At 46.5% G+C, this 12,163-nt stretch overlaps 1 protein-coding gene across 2 annotated transcripts in view; it reads right to left on the reverse strand.

Moving 5' to 3' along the window:
* Positions 1-5,798, reverse strand: part of PTPN9 (protein tyrosine phosphatase non-receptor type 9) — a 74,213-nt gene extending 68,415 nt beyond the window's left edge. The window contains exon 1 of one of the 2 annotated variants that reach the window (XM_043989325.1): positions 5,562-5,798. Coding sequence is in view for 1 of the 2 variants with exons in the window: in XM_043989324.1 (XP_043845259.1) it covers positions 4,734-4,820 (87 nt within the window). In the remaining variant the exon portion in view is untranslated. Of the gene's footprint in view, positions 1-4,733; positions 5,337-5,561 lie in introns of those variants that run through there. The other variant, XM_043989324.1, reaches the window with a different exon arrangement.
* Between the last annotated feature and the right edge of the window lie 6,365 nt (positions 5,799-12,163).

Consider the following 12,163-nt stretch of genomic DNA (forward strand, 5'->3'; position numbering starts at 1 on the left):
ACTACTCTAGAAAACCAATGCAGCCTGCTTTCCACCTCTTGGCAGAAGCTGAAGGTGCAGAATGAGAAACATTTTCAGACACAATCAACATATAAATTAATTTTGCTTGATTACTCTTATTTATTGTGGGGGTGGGGGAGAGGACTTTTATCTATTGTTCCAAAAGTCTTCCCCTTTCATAGCTTGAAACTACACCAAGACTTTTTGAATAAACCGTATTTTGAGAAAAGTTGGGGATGTTGAAGGATAGTAATTCTTCAGCTAAACATTTAAAAACACACAGAAGAGAACAGAAGGAAGTTCCGAAGGAGACATTAGAGAAGCCAGGTAATGTTAATACTGTTAAGTTTACTGCATTTTTTAAAAGCTGTAAATAATGGAAAATTCACTATATCATAAATAAGTCTTGGGGGAAGCTAGGTGGTACAGTGGATAGAGCACTGGCCCTAGATTCAGAAGGACCTGAGTTCAAATCCAGCCTCAGGCACTTGACACTTACTAGCTGTGTGACCCTGGGCAAGTCACTTAACCCTCATTGCCCTGGAAAAAAAATTTTTTTAAATAAATAAGTATCTTTTTCTGTTGTGTTTCTGTGGGAATTTTGACATTTGGGGTTATTTCTCAAGTTTATAATTTTAAAAGGGAAAAAAAATTGAATAAACTGATTTATTTCTATAAGATTATGGGTTCCTAACACACACTTTTGTATTCACCATCATAAATCCTCAAAACTTTGTTAAATTGAACTGAAAACGGCCCCCAAATGTCGACATTACACATAAGATTGGTTATTATGACTTGCAAACAACGTGTTCAGTACCAAAATGTAATGGCTGATTACAAATTGAGACTATGTTGCATACTTAAAAAAAAAAATACAAGTTTTAAAATAATCATACCAGAACAGATACATATAAATGACTGTAGCTGCTTATGCTAAAGATCCATTTTCTTCTTCTGGAATTTTGCCTTAGGAGGTGTCAGCTAACAAACTAAAAGGTTTAGTCTTCTGTGACCTCCAAAAAAGGAAACCCTGGTCTTGGATGGTCATGGCTGGTGGGGTTTACATTGCCCTTGCTGAAGATGTTCAAAAATACTGTCCCATAGATTTTCAAGGCAATTCCAAATATGATTTAAGCAACTTAACCGCTCCTGGTATTAAGTTCTTCCCAAGGTGCTTCCTTTGAAAGGGAGAACACCTTATGGAGAGTTAAGTGCCAGCTGCTAAGAAACCAGGCATCTTACAGTTCTAGTAACACCTTTCAGAGAAGCAGGGACGGCAAACTAAGGTTATTACAAAGCCTTACACATACAAAAACGGAACAGGTAAATTCACAAATGCTGATATTAGGGGCAACTAGGTGTCACAGTGGATAAAGCTCCGGCCCTGGATTCAGGGGGACCCGAGTACAAATCTGGCCTCAGATACTTGGCACTTACTAGTTGTGTGACCCTGGGGCAAGTCACTTAACACCAACTGCCTCACAGCCTAAAATTTTTTTTTTTAATTTAAAAATGTTGATACTACTTCCCAAGTATGTTTCTATTTCCTAGCTTTTAAATCCTAAGAGTAAAACACACACTTCAAATCTAAGAAAGATAAGAAGAAAAAGAGCAGATCTGTCCTCTTTAGAATCAAACTAGGGGCAGCTAGGTGGCACAGTGAAGAGAGCACCAGCCCTGGAGTCAGGAGTACCTGAGTTCAAATCCGGCCTCAGACACTTAACACTTACTAGTTGTGTGACTCTGGGCAAGTCACTTAACCCCAATTGCCTCACCCCCCCCCAAAAAAAAGAATCAAACTAACATCTACTAACTACAGGAGACTCCCTATGATATCCTGGCATCCCTGGAGGCCTGGCCGGAGCCCTGGCTATCATCAGGCTAAAACATAAGAGAACTGGGCAGCACACTACCACAGATTTTGCAGGGCAGAATTGTCTTTTTCAAGGTATTGAGAGAAGTGACCACATTCTAAGACCAGATAGGAAACCAGTCATCTCAATAAATGGGAGGAAATTGAGGTGTTTGTTTATCATGACAAAAACAAGGCTATACACCAATATTAGTTTGTAAGAAAAATGAGTTTCATTTGTGGTTCATCTCTTCCATTTGGATTTTTAAACATGGGATCAGACTTATGGCTGTATCTGAGCAGGGTTGTGACGAGAGCCACTCAGAGATCAGGGCCAAACGTTCTCCAAGTTTCCAGGACATAGTCAGTCAACTATAAGCATTTATCAAGTTCCTACTATGTGCCAGGCATGGAGCTGAGCACTGGTTTCATATCCTTCTCAGAGGCAGTGGGAAAGGGCAAAAAGTTCCCCAAAATGGGAACAAGGAGTAGACAGGGCTCTTAAGGCAGGCAGAGCTCACAGTATTCTGATGCCCCCCAAAACACACAGCAAGTCACTTCCTTCTCTGGATTGAAGGTCACAAGCTTTTAAGGGACAATGGAGCTCAGTGTGGGCAGAAAGATGAGGACAGTCAGATGAGAATGGGAGGGGCAGTAAGAGAGGGAGAGCCTGCTGGGGGGTTGGGAAGAACCATCATCAAAGCAGATGAATAGGACACAGGGAGGGCATGTCCTGGCACAGGATAATAGGAGGGTCTAGCTTTGAGAACACAGGCCTACTCCCTTCACCTAAAGTCATTAACTAGTTAGTGAAAACAAGCTGTCCAGTGAAAGGCACACTATGACAGACTTTTCATTAAGGATGATGGGTTTGCCTGCTCAGGGTGAGATCTGGCTATAATGAATGCATGTGTTCACAATGCCATTCAAACCAAATTGGGCAGGGTAACCTTAGTGGGGCAGGCCTGTCTCTGGTTCTGGCAGGGTCTCCTTCTGGTCTGGTCTGCCTAACAACTTCAATGGCTAGCCTGAATCAGAGGAAAAACTGAGGGGGTAGAGATAGAGGTGGAAGGAAGAGGCTAAGAGAGCCTGGCACCCCCACCAAGGAAACTAAGCCAGGACCTAACTAAGTCTAGGACCCCAGTCCCATCCTTAAAAACCAAAAATTTTCAGTGAAAAAAATAAAAGGATACACAAGAGGATTTTTTTAGTAGGAGCAGGGAAGATCCTGGGAGACGTGAAATGAGGTGACAGGGATATTGGGAACCAACCACTAGGTCTTTTCTCCCCAGAGCAAGAAAAGAAACCCTCTGCTGGGGTGAGGGACTTGGGATGGTGATACCTTAAGGAGGAAAATGAGAGAGAACTGAGCCAATGCCAGGTGAGTTAGGGGAACTGGAAGGGAGTGCTTCTCTACTGTGAGGAGAGAGGAGGCAAGCACTGTGTCCAAGGAGCAGAGACCAACCCATTGCTCCAGAGGGGAAGAATGTGAGGTCCAGGCCCTATAGTGTAGGGACAAGGGACCTACAAGAAGGATGGCATCAGTGGGGTGACCTGGGGCAACAAAGGAGGAGAGGGAGAGAGAGAGAGAGAGAGAGAGAGAGAGAGAGAGAGAGAGAGAGAGAGAGAGTGTAAAACTAGTGGGGATGATGGACTAGGGTACCTGCAAATAGAAGGGCTCTGTAAGCAGCAGGTGTGAGAGGGCAGAGAACAGGTTGGTGGTAAACAGATATGGGATGAAAGCCCGAGGTGCAGTAGCTGGAAGTGGGTCAGAGGCCGGGGGAATGGCAACAGGAGCTGTACAGATATGGGGGGGGGGGTGTCAGGGTCTGGGGGGGGGTGTGGAGCATTGTGGGGAAGAGGGGAAGAAGTTGATCTACAAGGGAGCGGTGATTGGGGGTGGAGGGAGGGAAGGGCGGGAAGGGCAGGTGTCACTGGGATAATTTGATGCAGGAGTAGTCCAGGAGCAGGAGAGCAGTGATGAGGGAGATGAGGGGCAGGGGAGTGGTAATAGACGTCTAAGAGCAGGGGTGCTGGAACGGAAGGGTTTTTTGATGGGGTTGGGTCCTAGAGCTGGGACGATGTAATGGGGGAGGGGTTCAGGCGCAAAGGCACTGTGATAAAGGGTTGTATTACTGTGATAGCAGGGGGTTCCAGATACAGGGGCTGTTGTGATGAAGGAGGGGGTCAGGGGTGCTGTGATGGTCCAGGGGCAGGGTCTCAGTGATGGTGTGGGGAGAGCACAGGGTTTGCTCCGACGAAGGAGGGGTTTAAGGGCAGGAACTCTATGATAAGGGGCAAGGGTGGAGGCTGGGGGGATTGCAGGAGCTGCTATGAGAGAAGGGTCCAAGGGCAGGGGGCTCCATGATTGTCGGGGGAGGGAGAAGAAGGGAACAGGGGTTGCTGTAAGGAGGGAGGGGTCCAGGGATAGGGGCTCCAGATGGGGGGAGAGGAACAGGGGCGCTGTGACAGTCCAAGACCAGGGGCTCTGTGAGCGAGTAGGAGAAAAGAGGCTGTTGTAAGGAGGGAGGGGCAGGGGCTCCTGATGGGGGGGGGGGGGCGCGCGTAGGGGCGCTATGACGGTCCGGGGGCAGGAGCTCCTGATGGGGGGGAGGGCGCGTAGGGGCGCTATGACGGTCCGGGGGCAGGGGCTCCCGATGGGGGAACGCGTAGAGACACTATGACGGCCTGAGGGCAAGGGCTTCTAATGGGGGCGGGGGGCGCAGGGCCGCCCGGACTGGGCGCGGTCCCCGCTCTTGCGCCGCGCGCCGCTGGGCGCTGCGGGCCTAGGCCTCGGACGGGCGGGAGGCCGGCCCCGTACCCCCCCTCCCCCCGCCCGGACGGACACACCCACCTCCCCGCAGGCCCGGCCTCTTACCAGCTCCTCGTCGTGGGTCAGCTCCGGCGCCATGTCGAGCGAGGGCCCCGGCCCCGGGTCCGGCCCCGCCTCGGGCCCGGGTTCCATCGCAGAGAGCAGCGGCGGCAGCGGCGGCGGCTCGGGCCGCCAGCCCAACCCCAACCCCAACTCCAACTCCAACCCCCGCCCGGCCTGGCCTGGCCTGGCCCGGCCCGGCGCGGCCCGGCCCTAATAGTCCTCCGCCTCCTGCGCCCTCCCGCCCCCGCCTCCGCCGCAGTTAGATGAGGCTGCGCGCCCTCGGCCCAGGTGTGCCCGGCCCGGCGCTCCCCGCACGGGCACAGCCGGCTGGACAATTAAAGCCAAAAAAAAAAAATTCAGAACCAGAGGGGGAAAACAATCGGATTTAAAAAGGTAAAGGGGGGCGGGGAAGATCTCCCTCTTCTCCCCCCCTTTTTCCAAAACCCCTCGAGCCCCCCTCGCCCTTCTCCCTCTTCCTCCCTATTTACTACTCCTGCTCGGCCCCTCGACTCCCCCCACGGCCCCAGCCTGAAGTGGGCAGCCACGCATGGTCCTGCCTTTCTCCCGGGCTTACTTAGAGGGGATGATGAGGATTCTCTAACTCTCCTCTTGCCTCATCCCTCCACCCCTCCCCCAACCCCCCCCCCAAAAAAAAACCACAGGAGGCAAGTATTCTATTAGGGGGAAAAAAAAGGAAAAGAAAAACGTTCAATTAAAAAAAACCAAAAACTTTTTCAAGCTGTGACCTAGACGTTAGCGCTTGAAATCCCCCTGAAACAGACTAAAATACCCTCTGCTTGCCACCCCACCCCCTGCTCGTCCAGTCCTGACCTTCAAGAATACTCCTACTCTGAGTCCATAAATCCCCTCCGTGTTTGAACTGCCCTGAGAGAATCCAAACCCTTCCCTTCGACCTCCGTCTCTGCCTCCCCAAGTCCTTATTCCTCAAAAGCAGCCACGGAGAAAGAGAGAAAAGAGGAAGGAAGGATAAGACATCCCCCTCCCCTTCTCACGGCCAATGCTGCTGCCCCTGATCATCAGCCTGAACCCCCAGCAGCTCCATTCAGAAACTACCTCATTCACAAACAGCGGGAGAGGAGGAAGCAGGCAGAGAAGAGGGTCTCTCCAAGAGAGGGAGACAGAGAGGAATCCGGGAAGGGAGGGAGAGAGGAAGAGAGGAACTGGGTGGGGGATGGGGATGGCAGAAAAGGGCTTTGGGGGAGGGAGAAATCTCCCTGGGGGTTGAAGGAGCAAAGCGGAAAAAGAGACTGTCTGTGGGAGGAAGATAAAGGGAGAAAGGAGTGTGTGTTTTCAAGAGAGACTTGATGCTCCATAGTGGAGGAAGGGAATATATTACAAGTCTGAGAAGTCTCCACTGAGATGAATTTTAACTCGGATTAACTTTCAGCTACCACCCAAATGTTTGAAACCCACAAGCCTCTTTCACTGCCGATGCCAATTCCAGGCTGAATGAGACCCTTAAAAAGGTTGCCAAACAGGGCAAGTACGCTTGGGTCCAAGCAACCAGCCTGTTTGATCACTGTACCATCTCTCTATTTTGTCGCTGGCTGTATCCTGTAATCCATCATCGACTTGACTATTTTTAGTTCTCCCAAAAGAAAACATCCTTCTCCAAACCTTTGCCTCATTCAGGAATCTCTTTGCTTCCAAAACCCTTTGAGTGTCATTCAGATTCACATAACCAAAAGAGCTAAGTTACTGGGTTGCCAGTTTAGGGTAACAGAGGAGGCTAATACTATACCCCCACCCCAGTGGTTGTAGATCGTGGTACAATCAAGCAATCTGCAATAGAGCATTTTAAAAAAAGACCTAGTGTGTGCCAGGCATACAAAGACAGAAGGGAAAAGTCCCAGCCCTTTAAGTGGGGAGTTGGGGGAGACAACACATGTATAAATATATGCAAAATCAATACAGGGTCATTTTTTCAAGAAACAGCACTGGTGTTTGGAGGGCTTGGGAGGTGTGGGAGGGGAGGTGGTGCTTTGGAAACTGGGGGATTCTGAGAAATGGATGTAGGGAGGGAAGTCCATCACAGGCACTTGGGAGGGACATGGTGGGTCATGTCTGAGGAAGAAAACAGTAAGCCAGTTTGGCTGGCCTCAAGTTCAGTGAAGGGACTGGAGCTCACTAGGACTGGGATTCCCTTTTTTGCATCAGATTTTAGAGGTATGACCTTCGATGAGGGATCCATGATTGAGTTAATACTTGTGGCTAAGCCTGTCGCTAAGACCACTGGAAAATCAGGACTGGATCCAGTCACCCACTGTAATTGCAGATACTAGAAACCCTCTGGGTCACAGAGCAGGCTGATACTGTAGTAAGACCTTTGATTGAAAGACAAAGAAGGGCTAATGGATTATGGAGAAACTCTGTGTTCTAATCCCATTTAGATGACTATTTTGAGAAAGTTACTTGGCCTGGCCTCAGTTTCCTCATCTGGATTTTGGGTATACTGTCTAACCTATGTGATGACAACTTCAATAATTTTTTTTTTTGGTGAGGCAATTGGGGTTAAGTGACTTGCCCAGGGTCACACAGCTAGTAAGTGTCAAGTGTCTGAGTTCGGATTTGAACCCAGATCCTCCTGACTCCAGGGCTGGTGCTCTATCCACTGTGCCACCTAGCTGCCCCAACTTCAATAATTCTATTTGGCTCTATCCCTCTCCCTCATCTGGAATCTCCATCTAATCAGTTACCCAGTTCTGCCTATTCTCCTTCAATATCTCTTGAACTCATCACTTTTCTACTGCCACCGTCATAACCTGCTACAGGGTCTTCTTATCACCGGCCTGCATTCCTGATGCCCCTTCTAATTCCTCTTCCTAGTCAAATCCATAACATCTTTGCTAATTTTCCATATGCAGATCTGATGTCATCCTTTTGTTCAGCATCCTCCCATAGCTCCCTCTGGCCTTTTGAGTACTCATGATTTCAAGGCTCTTTACAATCAATGACCCTGTCCCTGCTTCTTCACTGAGGCAGTCAGTCAGGACCACACTTGCTACAGTCAAGCGTTTTACCCTTTCTCACCTTTGCTGATTCTCCCTGTGGTTCTCCCACTGTCTCACACTATCAACCCAGACTTCAGGTCTCAGCTTAAAGGCCTCCTCTTCTGGGATAACATTTTGCCCCTCCTTTATGCTCTCATGACATTCTGTTTTTTAGCTCTATTTATCGTAGAGCGTTGCACATTTGTACATGTCTCCTTGTGCCTAGGACAGTGCTTGACCCATTGTAAGCATTTAATAAGTGGTTGCTAAATGAATCAATGAATGAAGTGATTTGGGGACATCTGGTGCTTGGTAATGAATGGTTAAGCCCATGGTCATTTTGTGGGTTCTGTATTTTATTCTCAGTAGCATTAAAAAACTTAAGAGTTCCAAAATCAGTTTAAAATTAACTCTTCCTGAGGGCAGGCTCTGTTGTTATTTAATTTGTTTGTGGGTTCTTGGAGCAATTAGATGTGGCCTGTGGCCTCTAGGCTCAAAAATCCAAACAACACCATTCATACCAAGCCTGAGGTAGGGTAGATGGTTAAATTTCTGTCGGTGGGACTTTCTTTTCTGAAGCACTGGGAACTTGGGCTTCACAGAGGCAGCCAATGTTCTAGAGGGATTTGGAGGAGGCCAGCAAGGAAGACAAGAGGGAGGCTGTTTTGGGGATGGGGGCAGGGTGAGCTGCAGACAAAGAGCCAAGTGGGAAAAGGCGATAAAAGGGCACAGTCATAATTAATAATAACATGGACAATTTCTTTCAAAGAGCTCAGGGGATGAGATGGAACCCAGTGAGACAATATGACAAACCACTAAATGTGATGATAAGCTGGAGTGGCTATGGAGAGTGAAAGGCAACTTGATGAAAGGAAGAACAACCTAATCAAGGGATGGGTTTGAGAGAGGATGAGAGGGAGACAGCTCAGCCTGATCATAGGACTCTTAGAGCATCAGTGACATCTAGTCCCCTTCATTTAAAAAACAGATATATAGAATTGATTAAACATAACCAGATTGGGGCAGCTAGGTGGTGCAGTGGATAGAGCACCGGCCCTGGATTCAGGAGTACCTGAGTTTAAATCTGACCTCAGGCACTTAACACTTACTACCTGTGTGATTCTGGGCAAGTCGTTTAACCCCAATTGCCTCACTAAAAAAAAAAAAGAACACAATAACAACAACAACAAAAAAAAACCATAACCAGATCAACACCATGCGGTAACTAGTGCACACAGTTAGACAGGTCCTAGGGAGTTAACAAGAGTCAGCAGTCACAGCTTCCTGAAACAGCCGAGAATTGGAGCCAGTCTATGAGATCTGGTCTGTGAGCATACTCTGTCCTGACATCATCACAGCAATGGCAACTGTCTACACACCAGTCTGGAAGTATCATAGACTCTGAGTAGGAAGGAACCTTAGAGGTCACCTAGTCTCACCCTGTCTTTTTAGAAGCAAGCATTTCTAAGTCAGGGACTATCTAGTTCAAGCCAAGTACTTACTAAACACCTACTGAGTGTGATGAGTGCAGGGGAAACAAGGACAAAATGAGCAAGTCCCCACCAGCCCCATTTTACAGATGAAGGAGGAAAAACCCTAAAAGGTGGAGCCACCTGCTTAGGGCAGCAGGTGTTGGGAGCTGAGATTTGAATCCAACTGTGATTTCAAGGGCTGGTTGTGGGTGTGTGGGGAAATGGGGTGGCAATCGGCGAGAAGGAACAAGGAGGATGGATTGGAAAAGGGATGGATTGCTTCCTGCTTCTGGTAATGACAGAGGCATTACCAGCTCCCACCTTTGTCGTAAAAAAAAAAAATGCCAGCAAGCCCCTGATGGAAGAATCTAACAAGGATGGGTTGTATTTAAGTCATAATCACTAAATCAGCTCAGTGGGAAAGGCCATTGGAATGGAAAGTCAAAAATCACAGCAAACTTTAGTCATTGACACTCCAGGGCTTAACCCAGAATGCTGTTTTGTTGTTGTCATCATTGAGTCATACCCAACTCTTTATGACCCCATTAGGAATTTTCTTCACAAAGATACTGGAGCAGTTTGACATTTCCTTCTCCGGCTCATTTTACAGGTGAGGAAATAGAGGCAATCAGGGTTAAGTGACTTGTTCAGCATCACAGTTAATAAATGTCTGAGGCCAGATTTGAATTCAGCAAGATGAGTTTTCCTGACTTCAGGCCTAGCATTCTATCTACAGTGACACCTAGCTGCTCCCAGAATGCTCTTTTTTTCCTTAAATAGTGTAGCTACAATTCTAGAAGTGATGTCTTTGAGCATCAATGGCCTGATTTAAGATGAAAGGTGGATGGTGGCCAAACCACTATGGCAAATCAATAGACCCATGATGGGCTCCAGCTGGAACAAGTTGGTCAATACATAGATCATGTCAAAAACCTGGTGGGTCTCTGGTATGCTTAATGGAACACAACTGGGTTACCACCTTCTTTCCACTGGGTCTTCCTTACTTACCTGCTTCTTCTCAGAGCTTATGAGGAGTGAAGATTGTTCTTTCCTGGGAGTTGCCATTTAAGCTTTTCTCTAGAAATTCAGTCCTGCAGTCATTTTTTGTTTGTTTGTTTTTCAATCCTAAAAGTATTTTATTATTTTCCAGTCACATGTAAAGATAATTTTGACATTTTTTATAAGATTTTGAGTTCCAAATTTTTTCTCTCTCCCCTCCCTTCCCTCCCTATCTCCCCAAGACAGAAAGCAATCTGATATAGATTATATATGTATAATCACATTAAACATATTTCTGCAGTAGTCATGTTGTGAAAGAAGAATCAGAACAAAAGGGGAAAACATCAAAAAACAAATGCAAAAAAAAGTAGAAACTATGGTTCAATCTGCATTCAGATTCCACAGTTCTTTTTTCTGGATGTGGAGAGCATTTTCCATCATGAGGCTTTTGGAATTGTCTTGGATCACTGTATTTTTTTTCTTTGTGGGGCAATGAGGGTTAAGTGACTTGCCCAGGGTCACACAGCTAGTACATGTCAAGTGTCTGAGGCTGGATTTGAACTCAGGTCTTCCTGAATCCAGGGCTGGTACTTTATCCACCGTGCCACCTAGCTGCCCCCTGGATCACTGTATTGCTGAGAAGAGGTAAGTCTTTCATAGTTGATCATTGCACAATGTTGCTGTTACTGTGTAAAATGTTCTCCTGATTCTGCTCACTTCACTCAGCATCAGTCTACCTAAGTCTTTCCAGGTTTTTCTGAAATCTTGCTGTTCATCATTTCTTATAGAACAATAGTATTGGGGGCAGCTAGGTGGCGCAGCGGATAGAGCACTGGCCCTGGATTCAAGAGGACCTGAGTTCAAATCAGACCTCAGGCACTTGACACTTACTAGCTGTGTGATCTTGGGCAAGTCACTTAACCCTCACTGCCCCACCAAAAAAAACCCAACACACAATAGCATTCCATTACATTCATATGCCACAACTTGTTCAGCCATTCCCCAATTAATGGGCATCCCCTTGATTTCCAATTCTTTGCCACCACAAAGAGAGCTGCTATAAATATTTTTGTACATGTGGGTCCTTTTCCCTTTTTTATAATCTCTTTAAGAAAAAGACCTAATAGTGGTATTTCTGGGTCAAAGGGTATGCACAGCTTTATAACCCTTTGGGCATAGTTCCAAATTGCTCTCCAGAATGGTTGGATCAGTTCACAATTCTACTGACAATGCATTAGCATTCCAATTTTTCCACATCTTCTCCAACATTTCTTATTTTCCCTTTTTTGTCACATTAGCCAATCTTATAGGTGCTACACAGTCATTTTTGAAGACAGTCCACTGGACTGATCTCATCTTTTTATATTAATCTATATAAACCAAAGTTATGAACAATGACATTTTCAGGACAGTTATTTTGGCTCAGTGTCTTCTCAAACCTCCCCTCCCTCCTGAAATCCAGAGACTCTTTTAAACATCTGAGCTGTTTGTATAATCATATAATTAGTCATCAGGCTGTAAAGTACTCTTGCCATATTCTAGGTTTTTAAATCAATTTTTATTACATGTTGAATCTACATACACCAACAAATATTTTATTCCATTTTACATACAGCATAATGAATCATCTAAAGGACAGTCCTTCTGACTTTGGCAGATAGTAGAGCTTCACTGTCAGGAATGTGCCTTCGGTAGATGAAGCTCATTCACTTTCACACCTTGGCCATACTCTCTGAGAACTGCATCTATGAAACAATCTCAGCTGGTCACCCAAAGAGAGGCCAGGGTTGGAGCCCACCAGAACTTGCAAAACCTTTGGGTCACTCCCATATTTATCAGAGGACTTTAGTGGAGAAAGGCACCCAATCACTTTTATATATCCTACAATATAAAATACATATATATACATACACACATATACACATATATACCATGCTGCATGGCTATAAAT

The sequence above is a fragment of the Dromiciops gliroides genome, chromosome 2, assembly GCF_019393635.1.
Source record: "Dromiciops gliroides isolate mDroGli1 chromosome 2, mDroGli1.pri, whole genome shotgun sequence".
In the NCBI taxonomy this organism is placed as follows: Eukaryota; Metazoa; Chordata; class Mammalia; order Microbiotheria; family Microbiotheriidae; genus Dromiciops; species Dromiciops gliroides.